This window comes from Heptranchias perlo, unplaced genomic scaffold, assembly GCF_035084215.1.
Source record: "Heptranchias perlo isolate sHepPer1 unplaced genomic scaffold, sHepPer1.hap1 HAP1_SCAFFOLD_451, whole genome shotgun sequence".
Classification (NCBI taxonomy): Eukaryota; Metazoa; Chordata; class Chondrichthyes; order Hexanchiformes; family Hexanchidae; genus Heptranchias; species Heptranchias perlo.
The window spans coordinates 152,023-179,242 of record NW_027139465.1 but is presented as its reverse complement, the minus strand read 5'-3'; the positions used below and the strand labels follow the sequence as shown (position 1 = coordinate 179,242).

The following is a 27,220-nucleotide window of genomic DNA, read 5'->3' as shown; positions in this document are numbered from 1 at the left end:
TTGAGGTACATGGGGAGGGGGTGGGGTGGAGGTGGGTTTGAGGGATATGGGGAGGAGGTGGGGTGGAGTTGGGGTGGAGGTGGGCTTGAGGGATATGGGGAGGAGGTGGGTTTGAGGGATATGGTGAGGAGTTGGGGAGAAGGTGGGTTTGAGGGACATGGGGAGGGGGTGGGGTGGAGGTGGGTTTGAGGGATATGGGGTGGAGCTGGGTTTGAGGGATATGGGGAGGAGGTGGGGTGAAGGTGGGTTTGAGGGATATGTGGAGGAGGTGGGGTGGAGGTGGGTTTGAGGGATATGGGGAGGAGTTGGGGAGGAGGTGGGTTTGAGGGACATGGGGAGGAGGTGGGGTGAAGGTGGGTTTGAGGGATATGTGGAGGAGGTGGGGTGGAGGTGGGTTTGAGGGATATGGGGAGGAGCTGGGGTAGAGGTGGGTTTGAGGAATATGGGGTGGAGATGGGTTTGAGGGATATGGTGAGGAGTTGGGGTGGAGGTGGGTTTGAGGGAAATGGGGAGGAGGTGGGGTGGAGGTGGGTTTGAGGTATTTGGGGTGGAGGTGGGTTTGATGGATATGTGGAGGAATTGGTGTGGAGGTGGGTTTGAGGGACATGGGGAGTAGGTGGGGTGGAGGTGGTTTTGAGGGGTATGGGGAGAAGATGGGGTGGAGGTGGGTTTGAGGGTTATGAGGTGGAGGTGGGTTTGAGGGATATGGGGAGGAGGTGGGTGGGGGTGGGTTTGAGGGATTTGGGGTGGAGGTGGGTTTGAGGGATATGGGGAGGAGATGGGGTGGAGATGGTTTTGAGGGATATGGGGAGGAGGTGGTTGGAGGTGGGTTTGAGGGATACGGGGAGGAGGTGGAGCCGAGGTGGGTTTGAGGGATTTTGGGAGGAGATGGGGTGGAGGTGGTTTTGAGGGATATGGGGAGGAGGTGGGTTTGAGGGATTTTGGGAGGAAGTGGGGTGGATGTGGGTTTGAGGGATATGGGGAGGAGCAGGGGTGGAGTTGGGTTTGAGGGATTTGGAGCGGAGGTGGGTTTGAGGGATTTTGGGAGGAGGTGGGGTGGATGTGGGTTTGAGGGATATGTGGAGGAGGTGAGGTGGAGGTGGGTTTGAGGGATATGGGGACGAGTTGGAGTGGAGGTGGGTTTGAGGGATATGGGGAGGAGGTGGGGTGAACGTGGGTTTGAGGGATATGGGGAGGAGATGGGGTGGAGGTGGGTTTGAGGGATTTGGGGCGGAAATGGGGTGGAGATGGGTTTGAGGGATATGAGGACGAGTTGGAGTGGAGGTGGGTTTGAGGGATATGGGGAGGAGGTGTGGTGGAGGTGGGTTTGAGGGATATGGGGAGGAGATGGGGTGGAGGTGGGTTTTAGGGATTTGGGGTGGAGGTGGGGTGGAGGTGGGTTTGAGGGATATGGGGAGGAGGTGGGTGGAGGTGGGTTTGAGGGATTTGAGGCGGAGATGGGGTGGAGGTGGGTTTGAGGGATATGGGGAGGAGGTGGGTGGGGGTGGGTTTGAGGGATATGGGGAGGAGGTGGGTGGGGGTGGGTTTGAGGGATATGGGGAGGAGATGGGGTGGAGGTGGGTTTGAGGGATATGGGGAGGAGGTGGGTGGGGGTGGGTTTGAGGGATTTGGGGTGGAGGTGGGTTTGAGGGATATGGGGAGGAGATGGGGTGGAGATGGGTTTGAGGGATATGGGGAGGAGGTGGTTGGAGGTGGGTTTGAGGGATACGGGGAGGAGGTGGAGCCGAGGTGGGTTTGAGGGATTTTGGGAGGAGATGGGGTGGAGGTGGTTTTGAGGGATATGGGGAGGAGGTGGGTTTGAGGGATTTTGGGAGGAAGTGGGGTGGATGTGGGTTTGAGGGATATGGGGAGGAGCAGGGGTGGAGTTGGGTTTGAGGGATTTGGAGCGGAGGTGGGTTTGAGGGATTTTGGGAGGAGGTGGGGTGGATGTGGGTTTGAGGGATATGTGGAGGAGGTGAGGTGTAGCTCAGTTTGAGGGATATGTGGAGGAAGTGGGGTGGAGGTGGGTTTGAGGGTTATGAGGTGGAGGTGTGTTTGAGGGATATGTGGTGGAGGTGGGTTTGAGGGATACGGGGAGGAGATGGGTTGGAGGTGGGTTTGAGGGATTGTGGGTGGAGGTGGGTTTGAGGGATATGGGAGGACATGGGGTCGAGGTGGGTTTGAGGGATATGGGGAGGAGTCGGGGTGAAGGTGGGTTTGAGGGATATGGGGAGGAGGTGGGTTTGAGAGATATTGGGAGGAGATGGGGTGGAGGTGGTTTTGAGGGATATGTGGCGGAGGTGAGGTGGAGCTCAGTTTGAGGGATATGTGGAGGAGGTGGGGTGGAGGTGGATTTGAGGGATATGGGGAGGAGGAGGGATAGAGTTGGGTTTGAGGGATTTGGAGCGGAGGTGGGTTTGAGGGATTTTGGGAGGAGGTGGGGTGGATGTGGGTTTGAGGGATATGTGGAGGTGGTGAGGTGGAGCTCAGTTTGAGGGATATGTGGAGGAAGTGGGGTGGAGGTGGGTTTGAGGGATATGGGGCGGAGATGGGGTGGAGGTGGGTTTGAGGGATATGGGGAGGAGGTGGGGTGGAGGTGGGTTTGAGGGATATGGGACGGAGATGGGGTGAAGGTGGGTTTGAGGGATATGGGGAGGAGGTGGGGTAGAGATGGTTTTGAGGGATTTGGGTTGGAGGTGGGTTTGAGAGATATTGGGAGGAGATGGGGTGGAGGTGGTTTTGAGGGATATGGGGTGGAGGTGGGTTTGAGGGATTTTGGGAGGAAGTGGGGTGGATGTGGGTTTGAGGGATATGTGGCGGAGGTGAGGTGGAGCTCAGTTTGAGGGATATGTGGAGGAGGTGGGGTGGAGGTGGATTTGAGGGATATGGGGAGGAGCAGGGGTGGAGTTGGGTTTGAGGGATTTGGAGCGGAGGTGGGTTTGAGGGATTTTGGGAGGAGGTGGGGTGGATGTGGGTTTGAGGGATATGTGGAGGAGGTGAGGTGTAGCTCAGTTTGAGGGATATGTGGAGGAAGTGGGGTGGAGGTGGGTTTGAGGGTTATGAGGTGGAGGTGTGTTTGAGGGATATGTGGTGGAGGTGGGTTTGAGGGATACGGGGAGGAGATGGGTTGGAGGTGGGTTTGAGGGATATGCGGTGGAGGTGGGGTGGAGGTGGGTTTGAGGGATTGTGGGTGGAGGTGGGTTTGAGGGATTGTGGGTGGAGGTGGGGTCGAGGTGGGTTTGAGGGATATGGGGAGGAGTAGGGGTGGAGGTGGGTTTGAGGGATATGGGACGGAGATGGGGTGAAGGTGGGTTTGAGGGATATTGGGAGGAGATGGGATGGAGGTGGTTTTGAGGGATTTGGGTTGGAGGTGGGTTTGAGAGATATTGGGAGGAGGTGGGGTGGAGGTGGTTTTGAGGGGTATGTGGCGGAGGTGAGGTGGAGCTCAGTTTGAGGGATATGTAGAGGAGGTGGGGTGGAGGTGGATTTGAGGGATATGGGGAGGAGGAGGGATAGAGTTGGGTTTGAGGGATTTGGAGCGGAGGTGGTTTTGAGGGATTTTGGGAGGAGGTGGGGTGGAGATGGTTTTGAGGGATTTGGGTTGGAGGTGGGTTTGAGAGATATTGGGAGGAGATGGGGTGGATTTGGGTTTGAGGGATATGTGGAGGAGGTGAGGTGGAGCTCAGTTTGAGGGATATGCGGAGGAAGTGTGGTGGAGGTGGGTTTGAGGGTTATGAGGTGGAGGTGTGTTTGAGGGATATGTGGTGGAGGTGGGTTTGAGGGATACGGGGAGGAGATGGGTTGGAGGTGGGTTTGAGGGATATGGGGTGGAGGTGGGGTGGAGGTGGGTTTGAGGGATTGTGGGTGGAGGTGGGTTTGAGGGATATGGGAGGACATGGGGCCGAGGTGGGTTTGAGGGATATGGGGAGGAGGTGGGGTGGAGGTCGGTTTGAAGGATATGGGGAGGAGGTGGGGTGGAGGTGGCTTTGTGGGATATGGGGAAGGGGTGGGAGTGGAGGTGGGTTTGAGGGATATGCGGAGGAGGTGAGGCGGAGGTGGGTTTGAGGGATATGTTGAGGAGGTGGGGTGGAGGTGTGTTTGACTGATATAGGGAGGAGGTGGGTTTGAGGGATATGGGGAGGGGTGAGGTGGAGGTGGGATTGAGGGATAAGGGGAGGAGGTGGGATGGAGGTGTATTTGTGGGAAACGGGGTGGAGGTGGGTTTGAGGGATATGGGGAGGAGCTGAGGTGGAGGTGGGTTTGAAGGATATGGGGAGGAGGTGGTGTGGAGGTGGGTTTGAGGGATATGGGGAGGAGGTGGTGTGGAGGTGGTTTGAGGGATATGGGGAGGAGGTGGGGTGGAGGTGGGTTTGAGGGATACGGGGAGAAGGTTGGGTGGAGGTGGGTTTGAGGGTTATGGGGAGGAGGTGGGTATGATGGATATGTGGAGGAATTGGGGTGGAGGTGGGTTTGAGGGACATGGGGAGGGGGTGGGGTGGAGGTGGGTTTGAGGGATATGGGGTGGAGCTGGGTTTGAGGGATATGGGGAGGAGGTGGGGTGAAGGTGGGTTTGAGGGATATGTGGAGGAGGTGGGGTGGAGGTGGGTTTGAGGGATATGGGGAGGAGGTGGGGTGGAGTTGGGGTGGAGGTGGGCTTGAGGGATATGGGGAGGAGGTGGGTTTGAGGGATATGGTGAGGAGTTGGGGAGAAGGTGGGTTTGAGGGACATGGGGAGGGGGTGGGGTGGAGGTGGGTTTGAGGGATATGGGGTGGAGCTGGGTTTGAGGGATATGGGGAGGAGGTGGGGTGAAGGTGGGTTTGAGGGATATGTGGAGGAGGTGGGGTGGAGGTGGGTTTGAGGGATATGGGGAGGAGTTGGGGAGGAGGTGGGTTTGAGGGACATGGGGAGGAGGTGGGGTGAAGGTGGGTTTGAGGGATATGTGGAGGAGGTGGGGTGGAGGTGGGTTTGAGGGATATGGGGAGGAGTTGGGGAGGAGGTGGGTTTGAGGGACATGGGGAGGAGGTGGGGTGAAGGTGGGTTTGAGGGATATGTGGAGGAGGTGGGGTGGAGGTGGGTTTGAGGGATATGGGGAGGAGCTGGGGTAGAGGTGGGTTTGAGGAATATGGGGTGGAGATGGGTTTGAGGGATATGGTGAGGAGTTGGGGTGGAGGTGGGTTTGAGGGAAATGGGGAGGAGGTGGGGTGGAGGTGGGTTTGAGGTATTTGGGGTGGAGGTGGGTTTGATGGATATGTGGAGGAATTGGTGTGGAGGTGGGTTTGAGGGACATGGGGAGTAGGTGGGGTGGAGGTGGTTTTGAGGGGTATGGGGAGAAGATGGGGTGGAGGTGGGTTTGAGGGTTATGAGGTGGAGGTGGGTTTGAGGGATATGGGGAGGAGGTGGAGAGCAGGTGGGTTTGAGGGATATGGGGTGGAGATGGGTTTGAGGGATATGGTGAGGAGTTGGGGTGGAGGTGGGTTTGAGGGAAATGGGGAGGATGTGCGGTGGAGGTGGGTTTGAGGGATATGGGGAGGAGATGTGTTGATGGTGGGTTCGAGGGATATGCGGAGGAGTTGGGGTGGAGGTGGGTTTCAGGGATATGAGGAGGAGGTGGGGTGGAGTTTGTTTTGAGGTATATGGGGAGGAGCTGGAGTGGAGGTTAGTTTGAGGGATATGTGAGGAGGTGGAGTGGCGGTCTGTTTGAGGGATATGGGGAGGAGGTGTGAGTGGAGGTGGGTTTGAGGGATATGGGGAGGAGGTGGGGAGGAGGTAGGGTGGAGGTGGTTTTGAGGGATATGGGGAGGAGGTGGGGTGGAGGTGGGTTTGAGGGATCTGGGGAGGAGGTAGAGTGGAGGTGGGTTTGATGGTTATGAGGTGGAGGTGAGTTTGAGGGAAATGGGGAGGAGGTGGGGTAGAGGTGGGTTTGAGGGATATGGGGAGGAGGTGGGGTGGAGGTGGGTTTGAGGGATATGGGGAGGAGGTTGGTTGGAGGTGGGTTTGAGGAATATGGGGAGGAGATCGGGTGGAGGTGGGTTCGAGGGAGATGCGGAGGAGTTGGGGTGGAGATGGGTTTGCGGGATACGAGGAGGAGGTGGGGTGGAGGTGGGTTTGAGGTATGTTGGGAGGAGCTGGAGTGGAGGTGGGTTTGAGCGATATGGGGAGGAGGTGGGGTGGAGGTGGGTTTGAGGGATATGGGGAGGAGGTGGGTTTGAGGGATATGGGGAGGAGTTGGGGTGGAGGTGTGTTTGAGGGAAAAGGGGAGGAGGTGGAGTGGAGGTGGGTTTGAGGGATACGGGGAGGAGGTGGGGTGGAGTTGGTTTTGAGGTATATGGGGAGGAGCTGGAGTGGAGGTTAGTTTGAGGGATATGTGAGGAGGTGGAGTGGCGGTCTGTTTGAGGGATATGGGGAGGAGGTGTGAGTGGAGGTGGGTTTGAGGGATATGGGGAGGAGGTGGGGAGGAGGTAGGGTGGAGGTGGTTTTGAGGGATATGGGGAGGAGGTGGGGTGGAGGTGGTTTTGAGGGATATGGGGAGGAGGTGGAGTGGAGGTGGGTTTGAGGGTTATGAGGTGGAGGTGAGTTTGAGGGATATGGGGAGGAGGTGGGGTAGAGGTGGGTTTGAGGGATATGGGATGGAGAAGGGTTTGAGGGTTATGGTGAGGAGGTGGGGTGGAGGTGGGTTTGAGGGATATGGTGAGGAGGTGTGAGTGGTGGTTCCTTTGTGGGATATGGGGCGGAGTTGGGGTGGAGTTGGGGTGGAGGTGGGCTTGAGGGATATGGGGAGGAGGTGGGGTGGAGGTGGGTTTGAGGGATACGGGGAGGAGGTGGGTTTGAGGGATATGGGGAGGAGGTGGGTTTGAGGTGGTTTTGAGGGATATGTGGCGGAGGTGAGGTGGAGCTCAGTTTGAGGGATATGTAGAGGAGGTGGGGTGGAGGTGGATTTGAGGGATATGGGGAGGAGGAGGGATAGAGTTGGGTTTGAGGGATTTGGAGCGGAGGTGGTTTTGAGGGATTTTGGGAGGAGGTGGGGTGGATTTGGGTTTGAGGGATATGTGGAGGAGGTGAGGTGGAGGTGGGTTTGATGGTTATGAGGTGGAGGTGAGTTTGAGGGAAATGGGGAGGAGGTGGGGTAGAGGTGGGTTTGAGGGATATGGGGAGGAGGTGGGGTGGAGGTGGGTTTGAGGGATATGGGGAGGAGGTGGGTTGGAGGTGGGTTTGAGGAATATGGGGAGGAGATCGGGTGGAGGTGGGTTCGAGGGAGATGCGGAGGAGTTGGGGTGGAGATGGGTTTGCGGGATACGAGGAGGAGGTGGGGTGGAGGTGGGTTTGAGGTATGTTGGGAGGAGCTGGAGTGGAGGTGGGTTTGAGCGATATGGGGAGGAGGTGGGGTGGAGGTGGGTTTGAGGGATATGGGGAGGAGGTGGGTTTGAGGGATATGGGGAGGAGTTGGGGTGGAGGTGTGTTTGAGGGAAAAGGGGAGGAGGTGGAGTGGAGGTGGGTTTGAGGGATACGGGGAGGAGGTGGGGTGGAGTTGGTTTTGAGGTATATGGGGAGGAGCTGGAGTGGAGGTTAGTTTGAGGGATATGTGAGGAGGTGGAGTGGCGGTCTGTTTGAGGGATATGGGGAGGAGGTGTGAGTGGAGGTGGGTTTGAGGGATATGGGGAGGAGGTGGGGAGGAGGTAGGGTGGAGGTGGTTTTGAGGGATATGGGGAGGAGGTGGGGTGGAGGTGGTTTTGAGGGATCTGGGGAGGAGGTGGAGTGGAGGTGGGTTTGAGGGTTATGAGGTGGAGGTGAGTTTGAGGGACATGGTGAGGAGGTGGGGTGGAGGTGGGTTTGAGGGATATGGTGAGGAGGTGTGAGTGGTGGTTCCTTTGTGGGATATGGGGCGGAGTTGGGGTGGAGGTGGGCTTGAGGGATATGGGGAGGAGGTGGGGTGGAGGTGGGTTTGAGGGATACGGGGAGGAGGTGGGTTTGAGGGATATGGGGAGGAGGTGGGTTTGAGGTGGGTTTGAGGGATATGGGGAGGAGGTGGGTTTGAGGGATATGGGGAAGAGTTGGGGTGGCGGTGGGATTGAGGGATATGGGGAGGAGGTGGATTGGAGGTGGGTTTGAGGGATACGGGGAGGAGGTGGAGTGGTGGTGGGTTTGAGGGATACGGAGAGGAGGTGGAGTGGAGGTGGGTTTGAGGGTTATGGGGAGGAGGTGGGGAGCAGGTGGGGTGGAGGTTGGTTTGAGGGATGTGGGGAGGAGGTCGGGTGGAGGTGGGTTTGAGGGATATGGGGAGGAGGTGGGTTGATGGTGGGTTCGAGGGATATGCGGAGGAGTTGGGGTGGAGGTGGGTTTCAGGGATATGAGGAGGAGGTGGGGTGGAGTTGGTTTTGAGGTATATGGGGAGGAGCTGGAGTGGAGGTTAGTTTGAGGGATATGTGAGGAGGTGGAGTGGCGGTCTGTTTGAGGGATATGGGGAGGAGGTGTGAGTGGAGGTGGGTTTGAGGGATATGGGGAGGAGGTGGGGTGGAGGTGGGTTTGAGGGATCTGGGGAGGAGGTGGAGTGGAGGTGGGTTTGATGGTTATGAGGTGGAGGTGAGTTTGAGGGATATGGGGAGGAGGTGGGGTAGAGGTGGGTTTGAGGGATATGGGATGGAGAAGGGTTTGAGGGATATGGGGAGGAGGTGGGGTGGAGGTGGGTTTGAGGGATATGGGGAGGAGGTGGGTTGGAGGTGGGTTTGAGGAATATGGGGAGGAGATCGGGTGGAGGTGGGTTCGAGGGAGATGCGGAGGAGTTGGGGTGGAGATGGGTTTGCGGGATACGAGGAGGAGGTGGGGTGGAGGTGGGTTTGAGGTATGTTGGGAGGAGCTGGAGTGGAGGTGGGTTTGAGCGATATGGGGAGGAGGTGGGGTGGAGGTGGGTTTGAGGGATATGGGGAGGAGGTGGGTTTGAGGGATATGGGGAGGAGTTGGGGTGGAGGTGTGTTTGAGGGAAAAGGGGAGGAGGTGGAGTGGAGGTGGGTTTGAGGGATACGGGGAGGAGGTGGGGTGGAGTTGGTTTTGAGGTATATGGGGAGGAGCTGGAGTGGAGGTTAGTTTGAGGGATATGTGAGGAGGTGGAGTGGCGGTCTGTTTGAGGGATATGGGGAGGAGGCGTGAGTGGAGGTGGGTTTGAGGGATATGGGGAGGAGGTGGGGAGGAGGTAGGGTGGAGGTGGTTTTGAGGGATATGGGGAGGAGTTGGGGTGGAGGTGGGTTTGAGGGATCTGGGGAGGAGGTGGAGTGGAGGTGGGTTTGAGGGTTATGAGGTGGAGGTGAGTTTGAGGGATATGGGGAGGAGGTGGGGTGGAGGTGGGTTTGAGGGATATGATGAGGAGTTGGGGTGGAGGTGGGTTTGAGGGATATGGGGAGGAGGTGGGGTGGAGGTGGGTTTGAGGGATATGGGGAGGAGGTGTGAGTGGTGGTTCCTTTGTGGGATATGGGGCGGAGGTGGGGTGGAGTTGGGGTGGAGGTGGGCTTGAGGGATATGGGGAGGAGGTGGGGTGGAGGTGGGTTTGAGGGATATGGGGAAGAGTTGGGGTGGCGGTGGGTTTGAGGGATATGGGGAAGAGTTGGGGTGGCGGTGGGATTGAGGGATATGGGGAGGAGGTGGAGTGGAGGTGGGTTTGAGGGATACGGGGAGGAGGTGCAGTGGTGGTGGGTTTGAGGGATACGGAGAGGAGGTGGAGTGGAGGTGGGTTTGAGGGTTATGGGGAGGAGGTGGGGAGCAGGTGGGGTGGAGGTTGGTTTGAGGGATGTGGGGAGGAGGTCGGGTGGAGGTGGGTTTGAGGGATATGGGGAGGAGGTGGTGTGGAGGTGGTTCTGAGAGATATGGGAAGGTGGTGGGGTGGAGGTGGGTTTGAGGGATATGGGGAGGAGGTGGGGCAGAGTTGCGTTTGAGGGATATGGGATTGAGATGGGTTTGAGGGATATGGTGAGGAGTTGGGGTGGAGGTGGGTTTGAGGGAAATGGGGAGGAGGTGAGGTGGAGGTGGGTTTGAGGGATATGGGGAGGAGGTGGGTTTGAGGGATATGGGGAGGAGGTGGGGAGGAGGTGGGCTGGACGTGGGTTTGAGGGATATGGGGAGGAGGTGGGGTGGAGGTGGATTTGAGGGATATGGGGAGGAGGTGGTGTGGAGGTGGGTTTGTGTGTTATGGGGTGGAGCTGGGGTGGAGGTGTGTTTGAGGGATATGGTGAGGATGTGGGGTGGAGGTGGGTTTGAGGGATATGGGGATGAGGTGGGTTGGAGGTGGGTTTGAGGTATATTGGGAGGAGCTGGAGTGGAGGTGGCTTTGAGGGATATGGGGAGTAGGTGGAGTGGAGGTGGGTTTGAGTGATATGGGGAGGAGTTGGGTTGGAGTTGGGTTTGAAGGATGTGGGGAGGCAGTGGGTTTGAGGGATATGGGTTGGAGGTGGGGAGCAGGTGGGGTGGAGGTGGGTTTGAGGGATATGGGGAGGAGTTGGGTTGGAGTTGGGTTTGAAGGATGTGGGGAGGCAGTGGGTTTGAGGGATATGGGGTGGAGGTCTGGTGGATGTGGGTTTGAGGGATATTGGTTGGAGGTGGGGTGGAGGTGGTTCTGAGCGATCTGGGGATGAACTGGGGTGGATGTGGGTTTGAGGGTTATGAGGTGGAGGTGAGTTTGAGGGATATGGGGAGGAGGTGGGGTAGAGGTGGGTTTGATGGATATGGGATGGAGAAGGGTTTGAGGGATATGGTGAGGAGGTGGGGTGGCGGTGGGTTTGAGGGATATGGGGAGGAGGTGTGAGTGGTGGTTCCTTTGTGGGATATGGGGCGGAGGTGGGGTGGAGTTTGGGTGGAGGTGGGCTTGAGGGATGTGGGGAGGAGGTGGGGTGGAGGTGGGTTTGAGGGATATGGGGTGGAGGTGAGTTTGAGGGATATGGGGAGGAGGTTTGAGTCGTGGTTCCTTTGTGGGATATGGGGCGGAGGTGGGGTGGAGGTGGGTTTGAGGGATATGGGGAGGAGGTGGGGTGGAGGTGGGTTTGAGGGATATGGGGAGGAGGTGTGAGTGGTGGTTCCTTTGTGGGATATGGGGCGGAGGTGGGGTGGAGTTGGGGTGGAGGTGGGCTTGAGGGATATGGGGAGGAGGTGGGGTGGAGGTGGGTTTGAGGGATATGGGGAGGAGGTGGGGTGGAGGTGGGTTTGAGGGATATGGGGAGAAGGTGGGTTTGAGAGATATGGGGAAGAGTTGGGGTGGCGGTGGGATTGAGGGATATGGGGAGGAGGTGGAGTGGAGGTGGGTTTGAGGGATACGGGGAGGAGGTGGAGTGGTGGTGGGTTTGAGGGATACGGAGAGGAGGTGGAGTGGAGGTGGGTTTGAGGGTTATGGGGAGGAGGTGGGGAGCAGGTGGGGTGGAGGTGGGTTTGAGGGATATGGGGAGGAATTGGGTTGGAGGTGGGTTTGAGGGATGTGGGGAGGAGGTGGGTTTGAGGGATATGGGGAGGAGGTCGGGTGGAGGTGGGTTTGAGGTATATGGGGAGGAGGTGGGGTGGAGATGGTTCTGAGAGATATGGTAAGGTGGTGGGGTGGAGGTGGGTTTGAGGGAAATGGGGAGGAGGTGGGTTTGAGGCTTATGGGGAGGAGGTGGGGAGGAGGTGGGCTGGACATGGCTTTGAGGGATATGGGGAGGAGGTGGGGTGGAGGTGGGTTTGAGGGATATGGGGTGGAGGTTTGGTGGAGGTGGGTTTGAAGGATATGGGGAGGAGGTGGGGTGGAGGTGGTTTGAGGGATATGGGGATGAGGTGGGGTGGTGGTGGGTTTGAGGGATATGGGTGGAGGTGGGTTTGAGGGATATGGGGAAGAGGTGGGGTGGAGGTGGGTTTGAGGGATATGGGGACGAGGTGTGAGTGGTGGTGGCTTTGTGGGATATGGGGAGGAGTTGGGAGTGGAGGTGGGTTTGAGGGATATGGGGCGGAGGTGGGGTGGAGATGGGGTTGAGGGATATGGGGAGGAGGTGGGTTTGAGGGATATGGGGAGGAGGTGAGGTGGAGGTGGGTTTGATGGATATGGGGACGAGGTGGGGTGGAGTTGGGTTTGAGGGATATGGGGTGGAGGTTGGTTTGATGGATATGTGGAGGAATTGGTGTGGAGGTGGGTTTGAGGGACATGGGGAGTAGGTGGGGTGGAGGTGGGTTTGAGGGTTATGAGGTGGAGGTGGGTTTGCGGTATATGGGGTGGAGATGGGTTTGAGGGATATGAGGAGGAGGTGGGGCGGAGGTGGGTTTGAGGGATATGGGGAGGAGGTGGGGTGGAGGTCGGTTTGAGGGATATGCGGAGGAGGTGTGAGTGGAGGTGGGTTTGAGGGATATGGGGAGGAGGTGTGAGTGGAGGTGGGTTTGAGGGATATGGGGAGGAGGTGGGGTGGAGGTGGGTTTGTGGGATATGGGGTGGAGATGGGTTTGAGGGATATGGGGAGGAGGTGAGTTTGAGGAATATGGGGAGGAGGTGAGTTTGAGGAATATGGGGAGGAGGTGGGTTTGAGGGATATGGGGTTGAGGTGGGTTTGAGGGATATGGGGACGAGGTGGGGAGTTTGAGGGATATGGGGTGGAGGTGGGGTGGAGGTGGGTTTGTGGGATATGGGGTGGAGATGGGTTTGAGGGATATGGGGAGGAGGTGAGTTTGAGGAATATGGGGAGGAGGTGGGTTTGAGGGATATGGGGTTGAGGTGGGTTTGAGGGATATGGGGACGAGGTGGGGAGTTTGAGGGATATGGGGTGGAGGTGGGTTTGAGGGATATGGGGAGGAAGTGGGGTGGAGGTGGGTTTGAGGGATATGGGGAGGAGGTGGGGCGGAGGTGGGTTTGAGGGATATGGGGAGGAGGTGGGGTGGAGGTCGGTTTGAGGGATATGCGGAGGAGGTGTGAGTGGAGGTGGGTTTGAGGGATATGGGGAGGAGGTGTGAGTGGAGGTGGGTTTGAGGGATATGGGGAGGAGGTGGGGTGGAGGTGGGTTTGTGGGATATGGGGTGGAGATGGGTTTGAGGGATATGGGGAGGAGGTGAGTTTGAGGAATATGGGGAGGAGGTGGGTTTGAGGGATATGGGGTTGAGGTGGGTTTGAGGGATATGGGGACGAGGTGGGGAGTTTGAGGGATATGGGGTGGAGGTGGGTTTGAGGGATATGGGGAGGAAGTGGGGTGGAGGTGGGTTTGTGGGATATGGGGAGGAAGTGGGGTGGAGGTGGGTTTGAGGGATATGGGGAGGAAGTGGGGTGGAGGTGGGTTTGAGGGATATGGGGAGGAAGTGGGGTGGAGGTGGGTTTGAGGGATATGGGGAGGAGGTGTGAGTGGAGGTGGGTTTGAGGGATATGGGGAGGAAGTGGGGTGGAGGTGGGTTTGAGGGATATGGGGAGGAGGTGGTGTGGATTTCAGGGATGAAAACAAGCAAGTCAGGCAGCATCTGTGGAGAAAGAAACAGAGTTCATGGCCCCGATATTAACGGGAGGCGGGATGGCAGCGGAGGGGGGGGGTGGGGGGGCGGGGGCGCGGTGGGGGGGCGGTGGGGGGGGCGGTGGGGGGGCGACTGGGCCCGTGGGTTACCCGCCCACTGAAGTCGGTCAGTTCCCCACGCGATCGCGGGTAAATTGGAGCCACTTCCCGTGTCTTCCGGGTTTCCCGTTGTCAACCTGCGCAGCGGGCGGACTGTGCACCCCCATCACAGGCTGTCAGCTGGAGGAGCTCTATTTAAAGGGGCAGTCCTCCAATGGCTGCTCCTGGAGCAAAAACCCACACACCACAATGGAGCAGCACAGGGGAAAGGCTGCTCCCAGATTTCGTGACGCCTCACTCCTGGTGCTACTGGATGGGGTGAGGAGGAGGAGGGATGTGTTTTACCCGGCGGACGGGAGGAAGTGCCCTGCCTCTGCCACCAAGAAGGCCTGGCCCAAGGTGGCAGAGGAGGTCACCAGCAGCAGCAACATCCCCTGCACCTGGATCCAGTGCAGGAAGCGCTTCAATGACCTAACCAGGTCAGTCAAAGTCAGTACACTTCCTAATTCGCCTGCATTCCATCTTCCACATCACCGCCCCCACCCCCGAACCCATTCTGCACTGCCAACACTACTCTATCGCATCATTCCTCACACCCACTCAAAGCTCATCCTCAACTTACCTGACTTACTCACCTCCCCAGTACTCACCCCACCACTACCACTCAACCCAATCCCCATACAATGTGATGTCTCTGTCTCATACTCACCCTCTGATGCATCTCTTTCACGGTCAGCCGCACCCAAACCAATGCATTCAGCGGTTGGCCACGTCACCATCCCTCACTCACGCCTCTCTACTTTCTCCCCTTATAGTAGAAGAGAGCCCAGAATGCACGGGAGAGGGCGAAGACTGTCGGGCGGCCATAACATCAGGTCGGCCTCATGGACGCGGAGCAGGAGGCTCTTGAAGTGAGCCGCACCCTCGAGTGCCTGTCCGTCGGGGACGCCGAGACTGCCACCTGACAAACGGCTGGTGACAGAACTTTAACATTCAGCACTCACAATAACAAATGATGTTAACATGCCTGGCCACCTTCAGCACCTCAACATCTGTCATCATGCTAAATATTGCCTTCTGCCCTCTTACAGGGCCTTCAGCGACTGCTGTGACATCGGAGGGCGATTCCGCAGAGGACCTGCCGGCCTCTGAGGGGGCACCGTCACATCTGAGCGAGCCATCCACCACCGCAGATACACACACCTCGGTGGGTCCCCGTCCTCAGTTAGTTGGGGTCGCACATGGTGAGTCACCACACATGTGACCACGAGCAGACAATGGTGACCGGGGCAGCTGTGGAGAGTCCGCGTCGGTGAGAGCACTCTCCTCCAGGCTCTGCTCAGCTGGACACAGATGCTGAACCCTGGGGGCCATCTTTTAAAAGGAGAATGACCAAGGGGCAGCAGCACATTTGCAAGGTGCTGGAACAGGTGCCAGGCGCACTCTCCATAATAGCACAGAGGATGGAGGAGTCCAACTCCTGCATGAGTGGAATGGTGCTACAGGTACAGGAGGGAATCTCTGAGATACTGTCACAGGGACGTGAGGGCATCTCTGAGATACTGTCACAGGGACGTGAGGGCATCTCTGAGATACTGTCACAGGTACAGGAGGGAATCTCTGAGATAGTGTCACAGGGACGTGAGGGAATCTCTGAGATAGTGTCACAGGGACGTGAGGGCATCTCTGAGATACTGTCACAGGGACGTGAGGGCATCTCTGAGATACTGTCACAGGTACAGGAGGGAATCTCTGAGATAGTGTCACAGGGACGTGAGGGCATCTCTGAGATAGTGTCACAGGGACGTGAGGGCATCTCTGAGATAGTGTCACAGGGACGTGAGGGCATCTCTGAGATACTGTCACAGGGACATGAGGGCATCTCTGAGATAGTGTCACAGGGACGTGAGGGCATCTCTGAGATACTGTCACAGGGACGTGAGGGCATCTCTGAGATACTGTCACAGGGACGTGAGGGCATCTCTGAGATAGTGTCACAGGGACGTGAGGGCATCTCTGAGATACTGTCACAGGGACGTGAGGGCATCTCTGAGATACTGTCACAGGGACGTGAGGGCATCTCTGAGATAGCGTTACAGGTAAGTGCGGGAATGTCTGCGATGGAGGGAAGACTAGCCTCCATCGAGCTTCAAGCACAGCTCACCAATGAGTCCACTGAGGCCCTGACAACGGCCCTTTGGACTCAGTGTGAGCAACTTTCTGCCGCCTTAAACAGGCAGGCAGATACTCTGGCACTGGCCTTACAAGGCTTCACACATGTCCTGCAAACTGTCGTCCAGCAGGGTGATAGAAGTGATGTGGGCCTGACCCAGGGGAGGGATGATGGAGAAAGGGAACATGGAAGTGGGGACACCACTCAAGGCGCTCCCATGTCTCACCCGTTGTCCCCCTCTCAACCAGTACCCGCAATGCTGCCTCCTCTCCAGGTGGTCGAGTCTGCCCCTGCACAGGTGCAGGTGGAGCAGTCTTTAGAGGGGCCCTCACGGGCACTGAAACCCAGAGGGCGTAGGCCCAAAGCATCTAATCGGTCAGGGCATGAACAAGAGCAACCTGCCACTACCTCTGCTGCAGCCACAGGGGATGCACCACGTAGGAGTAGTCGTAAGTGAAAGGCAAAGGTTTTGTGAGCACAAAGGGGATGCACAAGGGTGTTTGATGGTTTGTCATGTTTTTTATTTATATTTGATTTTTGTTAAATATTATTATTGTCACCACTACTGCCACGTCTTGACCATTCTTGACTGGCTTGTGTAATAAGGCCCCTTTCAGGAGGTTCACCATGAACGCCCACACTTGATGCCACCCATTGGGTCACTCTACAGTGGGTGTAGGTGTAGTTGCACGTTTATTTTGTTCAGGGGGCGGGGGAGGGGGTTGGTGTGGCTGCTCCTCTGTCCAGGTGGTGAGGACTGGACTCTTCACACTGTCTGATGTTAGGAGAACTGTTCACATATCAGTGACTCCCTGGCCTCACGAGCAGCCAGGTGAGCCGCTGTTCTGCCCATGGGTTGCTCCTCCTCCTCCTCCTCCTCCTCCGTTTCCTCCTCCTCCTCCTCCTCAATATGGGTGGCAGATGTGGATGGGGCCTCCACCTGCGGCACCCCTCTCTGTTGTGCCATGTTGTGCAGGGCACAACACACGACTATAATGCGTCCCACTCTGTCTGGTGCGTATTGAAGCACTCCCCCAGAACGATCAAGGCATCTGAAGTGCATCTTGAGCAGCCCTATAACATGCTCAGTTGTACACTTGGTGGCGATGTGGCTGTCGTTATATCGACGCTGTTGCTCGGTGGTGGGGTTCCTCAGAGGTGTCATGAGCCACATGTGCAGGGGGTATCCCTTGTCCCCGAGGAGCCAGCCCTTAAGGGTGCTCGGTGCGTGGAAGAGGGGCGGGATGTTGGACTCCCGGAGGATGAAGGACTCGTGGCAACTGCCAGGGTATCTCGCGCACACGTGAAGGAATCTCTTGCGGTGGTCACAGATGAGCTGAGTGTTGATGGACTGATGGCCCTTCCTGTTGGTGAACAGTCCTGGCTCGTGTGGAGGTGCTCGTATTGCTATATGGGTGCAATCGATTACACCCTGCACCCGTGGGAAGCCAGTCACAGCGTGGAATCCCACTGCCCTCTCCGTCTGGCTGAGGTCATCCATGGGGAAGTTGACGTAGTGCGAGGCCCTGCGAAACAAGCCATCGGTGACCTGCCTTATGCACTTGTGTGCAGACGACTGAGAGACCCCGGCGATGTCCCCAGTGGCACCCTGGAACGATCCGGAGGTGAAGAGGTTGACGGCAGTGGTGACTTTGACAGCGACAGGTAAGGAGATGCTGCTCGGCCCAGCCGGGAGCAGCTCGGCATGAAGGAGGCTGCAGATGTCTGGGACTAACTGGTGACTGACTCTGAGCCTCCGTACGCACTGCTCCTCAGAGAGGTCCAGGAAGCTGAGCCTCGGTCTGTAGACCCTGTTGCGAGGGTCGTGCCTCCTGTGTCGTTCTCTCTGTTGTTGCCCCCCCTGCTCTTGTGCAGGTCCCTGTGGTGCAGCACTGTGTTGTGGAGCTCCACGTGGCGGAGGTGGACGGCGTGCCTGGAGAGGCTGGTGATGTTGCTCGTCCTCGGGTGAAGTGGTGAATTCAGCCATGGTGCCCCCCATCCTGACGGTGTGAGTTTGAGGGGGTCCGCAAAGTAGGTAAATGGGTGTTTGCACAGCAGAGTTTAGGGTATAAATTAATAATAGAGTGGAAAGATGAAGGTGTTGCAGCCAAAACTTTGTCTGAAGTGACAGAGTGTCCTGCTGCAATAAATGAGGTTTCCCCCAACTGTCAAATAATCCTTTGCATCTCCCACTGGCTGCTGGCTGAAACATGTCTGCTCCAACAGGGAGTGTTTCCCACAGCACGGGAAACACGCTGAGGATCCTTCAAAATTGTACCCCTGCCAAGATCTCCAGTCAGTGAGGTCTGTCAAGTACCTCAACTACCTGAATAACAATGTTAGTTATCATCCCGCCGGCTGTAATTGCCGGTGGGAGTCCCGCATGCGGGAGCTGCGCGCGCACCCGATCGTGTCATTGGGGAACCCGGGAGTGAGTGGGTTGGAGCCGGGCTCCGAACCCGCTCCGTGATTCTGCCATTTTTGGAGCCCCCCTGCCCCCAACGCACCCGCTCAGCCATCCAAAAATCGGCCCCAATGTTTCAGGTCGACAACCTTTCGTCAGAGCTGAAAGATTTTTCTTCCAGTTCCAGTTCTGACAAAGGGTCTTCGACCTGAAACATTAACTCTGTTTCTTTCTCCACAGACGCTGCCTCACTTGCTGAGTACTTCCAGCATTTTCTGTTTTAATTTCAGATTTCCAGCATCCACAGGATTTTGCTTTCGATGGGGTTAAGGGATATGGGGAGGAGGTGGATTAAGGGATATAGGGGTTAAAGGATATGGGGAGGAGGTGTGAGTGGGGTGAAGGGATTTGGGGAGGAGGTGGGGAGTGGGTGATGTGTTAGAGGGACAGGGCTGGTTGGACACAATGTCCTTATCCGAGTGATATTGAACGGTGATATTGTCAGTCTGGCTGCAAGTTACCTCTGACCTCTGCCACAAGTGTCCCGGAAGTAGCTGATACTGCTCTCTGAGGCCTAGGGGAAATTGGCTAAATCTGACTTGCAATGATTATAACAAATGAAATAAAATGTGAGGAATGCAGCAAATTGAATGAAACTGTGACAGACGTTCGATAAATTAGCCGTCTATTCTGCAGATTGTTGTAAAATAATGGCAGCACATCAGCAGTTACTCAGCAGCACTGGGGAGTACAGACTGATCTCCAGACTCTCTGCACATTCCACCCCTGGGGGTTTATCTGTACCCGCGTGTGTTCAATTGTGGTTGAAAAGGCCGTCAGCACAAGCTCCCCTGTGGAGAACATTTACTGTCTGATATTAATGAAGCCTCTGAGATGCTTTGAAATGCTTTTCACCAATATGCACCGGACCCACTTCCCATCAAATTCATTTATATGTTAATGTTCCGTGGGTGGTAATGAGTCTACTGATGGAGAGAAGCAATGCCTGAGATATCAACCCTTCAGTTTACAGCGTGTCACTCAAATGATTATGGCAAAGAGGAAAAATAACCTGGTACAGCATGGATTAGATACAGAGTAAAGCTCCCTCTACACTGACCCATCAAACACTCCCAGGGCAGGTACAGCACGGGTTAGATACAGAGTAAAGCTCCCTCTACACTGTCCCATCAAACACTCCCAGGGCAGGTACAGGGTTAGATACAGAGTAAAGCTCCCTCTACACTGTCCCATCAAACACTCCCAGGGCAGGTACAGGGTTAGATACAGAGTAAAGCTCCCTCTACACCGTCCCATCAAACACTCCCAGGGCAGGTACAGGGTTAGATACAGAGTAAAGCTCCCTCTACACCGTCCCATCAAACACTCCCAGGGCAGGTACAGGGTTAGATACAGAGTAAAGCTCCCTCTGCAGTGTCCCATCAGAGCAGAAACCCTGTGTCGATCTTTCCCCTTCCTGACTCTGGGGCAGTGAGGCCAATCGAGGTGGGCCTGACTCGTGTCCCTCCTAAGATCACTTAACACAGACATGGAGCCTGGGCCTTCCCTGCACCTCAATCCCACATCAGGGAGTGTTTCTTTCATGCGTTTTTGGGATGTGGCTGACATTATTTATTGCCCAACCTCAGTTGCCCTGACAACTGAATGGCTTCCTGCCCACATCAGAAGGCCTCACTCCAGTCACGTGTAGGCCCAGACCGGGTAAGGACGGCAGGTTTCCTTCCCTAAAGGGCATCAGTGAACCAGCTCACAAATGACCAGATTCATTGAATTCAATTTCACAACTTGCCATGGTGGGATTTGAACTCATGACCTCTGCATTGCTGGCCCACACCGTTACCTCTGGAGTCCACCTCCTATTTCTCATCTGTGGCCCCCTCCTATTTCTCATCTACATGCTGCCCCTCGGCGACATCATCCAAAAAAACACGACGTCACGTTCCACATGTACGCTGACGACACCCAGCTCCACCTCACCTCCACCTCCCTCGACCCCTCCACTCTCTCTGATTTGTCACACGACTCGTCCGACATCCAGTACTGGATGAGCAAAAATTTCCTCCAATTGAACATCGAGAAGACTGAAGCCATTGTCTTCAGTCCTCGCCACAAACTCCGTTCTTTAGCCACTGACTCCATCCCTCTCCCTGACCACTGTCTGAGGCTGAATCAGACCGTTCACAACCTCGGCCTCCTGTTTGACCCTGAGATGAGCTTCTGACCACACATCCGCTCCATCACCAAGACCGCCTGCTTCCACCTCCGTAACATCGCCCGTCTCCGCCCGGCCTCAGCTCATCTGCTGCTGAAACCCTCATCCATGCCTTTGTTAGATTGGACTATTCCAATGCTCCCCTGGCCGGCCTCCCATCTTCCACCCTCCATAAACTTGAGCTCATCCAAAACTCTGCTGCCCGTATCCTAACTCGCACCAAGTCCTGTTCACCCTTCACCCCCTGTGCTCGCTGACCTACATGACCTCCCGCTCTGGCAACGCCTCAATTTTAGAATTCTCATCCTCGTTTTCAAATCCCTCCATGGCCTCGCCCCCTCCCTATCTCTTTAACCTCCTCCAGCCCTCCATCACTGCGTTCCTCCAATTCTGGCCTCTTGCGCATCCCTGATTTTAATCGCTCCACCATTGGCAGCCGTGCCTTCAGCTGTCTAGGTCCCAAGCTCTGGAATTCCCTCCGTAAACCTCTCCGCCTCTCTCTCCTCCTTTAAGACGCTCCTTAAAACCTACCTCTTTGACCAAGCTTTTGGTCACCTGTCCTAATATCTCCTTATGAGGCTCGGTGTCAAATTTTGTTTGATAATTGCTCCTGTGAAGCGCCTTGGGATGTTTTACTGCGTTGTGGTTGTTGACCTGCATCGATCCACTGCGACATCAGGGAAGCTTGATCCCTAAAGTTAACCCGAGACCCTTGTGGTTTATGATACATTACTTGAATATTGGTTTATGAATTGAAGCAGTCGATGAGGTGCAGTCACTACAGCAACCTTCAAATCCTACACAGATTCAAGGGACTGAAGTTATCCCCTGCGAACTCTCCCCATTACTTTAACAGAGGCCTGATACTCGTCCAAAAAACATCTCCAGTTTTAAAACAGATTAATGTGTAACTCGGCTGCCAAATCCAATCCAATGTCTGTTAAATGACTCGTTGCCCTCCTCAGCTCTATTAATCACCCACTCTCTCCCGGTCTGCAGGAGTTCTGGAAATAACATCAGGTCCTGGTTCAAATCAACCAGGGTGGGGGACAGGGGGGACGGGGGGTGGTTCGGATGTGCCAGCTGTTTGGAGTAAATCTGTTCCCATGGGAACACCAGTCGGAAATTCCATCTTCTCCACTCCCGAAAGTAAATCACTTGCGACCCAGCAAGAAATGTTATTCTTTGAATTTCTCTTCTGTCCCCCCCTCTCCCCACCCCCCTCTCCCCTCTCCCCACCCCCTTCCACCCCCACACTCATCGATTTTCTCCCTCCCCACTCAGTTCCTCACCCAGGGTGGCCACTCCCCATTCCCCAGCCTGTACAGCGAGTGCTGCAAAAATTAGGTCTAGGGGTTGCCAACTCTGATTGGACGTATTCCTGGAGGTTTCATCACACGACCTCCTGCCTCCAACCCCCCCCCCGCCCCATTGGTCGCCTGACACGTCCATCCTCACAACAGCCCGTCCCCACTCCCACCGCCCGACACGTCGATCCTCGCAACAGCCCGTCCCCACACTCCCACCGCCCGACACGTCCATCCTCGCAACAGCCCGTCCCCACACTCCCACCGCCCGACACGTCCATCCTCGCAACAGCCCGTCCCCACTCCCACCGCCCGACACGTCCATCCTCGCAACAGCCCGTCCCCACTCCCACCGCCCGACACATCCATCCTCGCAACAGCCCGTCCCCACTCCCACCGCCCGACACGTCCATCCTCGCAACAGCCCGTCCCCACTCCCACCGCCCGACACGTCCATCCTCGCAACAGCCCGTCCCCACTCCCACCGCCCGACACGTCCATCCTCGCAACAGCCCGTCCCCACTCCCACCGCCCGACACGTCCATCCTCGCAACAGCCCGTCCCCACTCCCACCGCCCGACACGTCCATCCTCGCAACAGCCCGTCCCCACTCCCACCGCCCGACACGTCCATCCTCGCAACAGCCCGTCCCCACTCCCACCGCCCGACACGTCCATCCTCACAACAGCCCGTCCCCACACTCCCACCGCCCGACACGTCCATCCTCACAACAGCCCGTCCCCACACTCCCACCGCCCGACACGTCGATCCTCACAACAGCCCGTCCCCACACTCCCACCGCCCGACACGTCGATTCTCGCAACAGCCCGTCCCCACTCCCACCGCCCGACACGTCCATCCTCACAACAGCCCGTCCCCACTCCCACCGCCCGACACGTCCATCCTCGCAACAGCCCGTCCCCACTCCCACCGCCCGACACGTCCATCCTCACAACAGCCCGTCCCCACACTCCCACCGCCCGACACGTCCATCCTCGCAACAGCCCGTCCCCACTCCCACCGCCCGACACGTCCATCCTCGCAACAGCCCGTCCCCACTCCCACCGCCCGACACGTCCATCCTCACAACAGCCCGTCCCCACTCCCACCGCCCGACACGTCCATCCTCACAACAGCCCGTCCCCACACTCCCACCGCCCGACACGTCCATCCTCACAACAGCCCGTCCCCACACTCCCACCGCCCGACACGTCCATCCTCGCAACAGCCCGTCCCCACTCCCACCGCCCGACACGTCCATCCTCGCAACAGCCCGTCCCCACTCCCACCGCCCGACACGTCCATCCTCGTGATGCCCCGCCCGCCACCATTGGTCGCCCGACACGTCCATCCTCGAAATGTCCCGCCTTCCCACGGCCAATTAGAAAGCAAACCGACTCTGTTACCTGATTGGGTGAAACAGCCTTTTTGATCATCTCCAATATTTTAATAACATAAACAAAGCGTTTGAAGAAAATTTTAGAAACCCTCGTTGTTTATTGCCCCAATGATTACCCCCTGGGCAGATTAATCTTCAACTCCTGGAGACCCCAGGACAATCCTGGGGGGCCTGACCCTAACAAGCCCCAGGGTTTGAGCGATATTGTGATGATGAACCTTATCAGGCCAGTCTGGAGGGAGCTGTGCTCTCCCACTATTTCCACCCTTGGCCCTGCTCTCTGGGCCTGATCCATTCCCCTGGGATTCTCACTAAAAACTTCCACACACACTGGGAGGAATTTTCTGAGTTTGTGCAGTGGACCCCCTGAACTTCTAAAACCCAGATTCGTGGATGAGATACATTTGGGGGGGGCCAGAGGCATGAGGTCAAAAAATGACCCCTGCCCCCTCACCTCAGCAAAGGGACGATGGGTTAGGGGCACCCTTGACCACTGATAGGTTAAACCTAAAGAGGTCATTGTAACAGATCATCAGAGGTCACTATGGACGCATCACACCGTCATCACACCATCACCAGAGGTCATCACACTAGGTCACCGGAGGTCATCACACCAGGTCACCAGAGGTCACTTTCTGGAGGTTAAAAGGGGGTTGTTAGATTGGGAATTCTGGGCTGGGGCGTGTCGGCTTCTGCCCAGTGTCTCCCCACAGAGGGCCTGCCCATTGGTTTTTAAAGGTGTGTTGGTACGAACAGTAAGAATGGTTTCCCCTCCCTCTCAACTCTCGGGTGTGGTGAGGACATCGAGGGGGAATTTGAACCCCCCAGGAACGGGGGGTGGGGGCGGATGGGAAGTTAAAAGGAATGATTTTTCCAGCGTGACCACAACTGGCTCCAACGCACTGACTTCCGGCTTTAACGGAGGTGTGTTTGGATGCATGGACGCCGGAGGTGGGGATCTAATTAGTGCAGGCGGGTGAGTGGTTATCAGAGCAATTAATGTCATTAGGAGACATTAATTAGATCTTTTAAAATTGTTTTTCACTGACCTTTCAATTTAACGCCTCCAGCAACAGGTGTCCCGGGGCTTGTGAATTTCGCCAGTGAAACAGAAGCGGGAAGGGCCGGATCATGAGGTGAGGGCCTTTATTGCACTACTCGTGGGCCCGGAGGTGCAGCAGTGCTCACCAAGTTTACCTGCCGTGATCGGACCCCATAATCGGCCAAATCCCCCGATGTCCGAGACCCCTCCCTGGGATGACCATGACCAATGGCTGAGACTCCCCCCAATATCCGAGACACCCTCCCAGATGTCTGAGACCCCCTCCGATGTCCGAGAAGCCCCCCAGATGGCCGACGCCCTTCCCATGTCCGAGAATGCCCCTGATGGCCGAGACCCCCCCCCCCCAAACATTTACCCACCTTCCAGCCCTCTAGCATCTCCTTGTCGTGATCTGCGTCTGACATCCACTCCCCGGCTGCTTTCCCGTCTGACAGGCAGCCTGTCAATCAAACCGGCTATCAGGCGGGAAACCTTCTGATAAATTTTAAAGCTGGTCCTACTATTAAATTCAGTGGGGCCTGTGGGAGACCCAGGTTTCCTGTCTGTAAACCTCCCCCCACCCACCCCCACACTCTCTTCCTGGCTCCAAGTTAATATCGGGGCTCAGGTGTGAGCTGCTCAGGGCGATGTCCCCCCGGTATTCACTGTCTCAGCACACCAATCAAATCACGCACGCACGGACACACACACACAGACACACACACACACACACACAGATACTCACACACACACAGACACACACACACACACACAGACACACACACACACACACAGATACACACACACAGACACACACACACACACACACACACAGACACACACACACACAGACAGACACACAGACAGACAGACAGACAGACACAGACAGACAGACAGATACACACACAGACACAGACACATACAGACAGATACACACACACAGACACAGACAGACACACACACACAGACACACACACACACAGACACACACACACACAGACACACACACACAGACACACACACACAGACACACACACACAGACACATACAGACAGACACAGACACATACAGACAGACACACACACACAAACACAGACACATACAGACAGATACACAGACACACACAGATACACACACACAGACAGACAGATACACACACACAGACACAGACAGATACACACACACAGACACAGACAGATACACACACACAGACACAGACAGATACACACACACAGACACAGACAGATACACACACACAAACACAGACACATACAGACAGATACACAGACACACACAGATACACACACAGACACAGACAGATACACACACACAGACACAGACAGATACACACACACAGACACAGACAGATACACACACACAGACACAGACAGATACACACACACAGACACAGACAGATACACACACACAGACACGCACACCCCCCCCCAGACACATAGACAGATACACACACAGACACACACACACAGATACACACACACACCCAGACACATACGGACAGACACAGACACACACAGAAACAGATGGACACGGACAGACACAAATAGACAGTCAGACACAGCCACACACAGACAGACAGATACACACAGACACACACACATACACATACACAGACACAGATGTACAAAGACAGACACAAATAGACAGTCAGACAGACAGACATACAGGTACACAAACACATACAGATAGGTACGAAAACACAAACACACACAGACACAGGCACACCCATGTACACAGACAGACAGGTACACATGTACACACAGAGACACCGACACACACACACACACACACACTGACATTACTTTATAGACAGAGTTCTCTCCGGGAGCTGGACCTCGGCAGGAGCTGGTTTGATTTGAATGTGAACACGGTGATAAGTTGGGGAAATAAGACGCCCCGCGGTCTGAGGAGGAGCAGCGAGCGACACAAAACACACGGATCACAAATCACTGCGAGCAGGGGCAGGACACAGACCGCCGGCTGTCCCTACTCACCGGGGATGGCCAGCGTGCTGAGGGGGACAGTGTGCATCCTCTCTGGTAACCTCGCCATCCAGTCCGCCCGGCTCACACAGCCCGGCTCCTGCCCGGCTGCCATCGCTCTCAGGACGGCCGCTGTCTCTCTAGGTGACTCCCGGCCGCTCTCAGGACGGGCGCTGTCTCTCCAGGTGACTCCCGGCCGCTCTCAGGACGGGCGCTGTCTCTCTAGGTGACTCCCGGCCGCTGTCTCTCTCTAGGTGACTCCCGGCCGCTCTCAGGACGGGCGCTGTCTCTCTAGGTGACTCCCGGCCGCTCTCAGGACGGGCGCTGTCTCTCTAGGTGACTCCCGGCCGCTCTCAGGACGGGCGCTGTCTCTCTAGGTGACTCCCGGCCGCTCTCAGGACGGGCGCTGTCTCTCTAGGTGACTCCCGGCCGCTGTCTCTCTCTAGGTGACTCCCGGCCGCTGTCTCTCTCTAGGTGACTCCCGACCGCTGTCTCTCTCTAGGTGACTCCCGGCCGCTGTCTCTCTCTAGGTGACTCCCGGCCGCTCTCAGGACGGGCGCTGTCTCTCTTGGTGACTCCCGGCCGCTCTCAGGACGGGCGCTGTCTCTCTCTAGGTGACTCCCGGCCGCTGTCTCTCTCTAGGTGACTCCCGGCCGCTGTCTCTCTCTAGGTGACTCCCGGCCGCTGTCTCTCTCTAGGTGACTCCCGGCCGCTGTCTCTCTCTAGGTGACTCCCGGCCGCTGTCTCTCTCTAGGTGACTCCCGGCCGCTGTCTCTCTCTAGGTGACTCCCGGCCGCTGTCTCTCTCTAGGTGACTCCCGGCCGCTGTCTCTCTCTAGGTGACTCCCGGCCGCTGTCTCTCTCTAGGTGACTCCCGGCCGCTGTCTCTCTCTAGGTGACTCCCGGCCGCTGTCTCTCTCGAGGTGACTCCCGACCGCTGGGTTCCCAGGTTTTTCCCCCCGGCTCACGGTCCGATTTTCTCCAGCGCCTCGCCCACAGACCGCCCGGGAGCTGTCCCGGATCCCCCGCCCCGGCCGGGACCCCTCGCCCTCTCTCCCGCTTTCAATCTGGGCTCTGCCGCTGTCTCTGGTGCTCGGGCGGCCGCTCCGTTTCTCCCCCTTCTCCTGGTTATTTCT

At 56.8% G+C, this 27,220-nt stretch overlaps 1 protein-coding gene across 1 annotated transcript in view; it reads right to left on the bottom strand.

Moving 5' to 3' along the window:
* The window catches only part of LOC137313267 (PI-PLC X domain-containing protein 3-like), a 33,608-nt gene extending 7,304 nt beyond the window's left edge, over nucleotides 1-26,304 (bottom strand). Inside the window, 1 exon segment of the mRNA XM_067979393.1 lies at nucleotides 26,098-26,304. Within this exon segment, the coding sequence (XP_067835494.1) occupies nucleotides 26,098-26,200 (103 nt within the window). The 5' untranslated portion in view covers nucleotides 26,201-26,304.
* Between the last annotated feature and the right edge of the window lie 916 nt (nucleotides 26,305-27,220).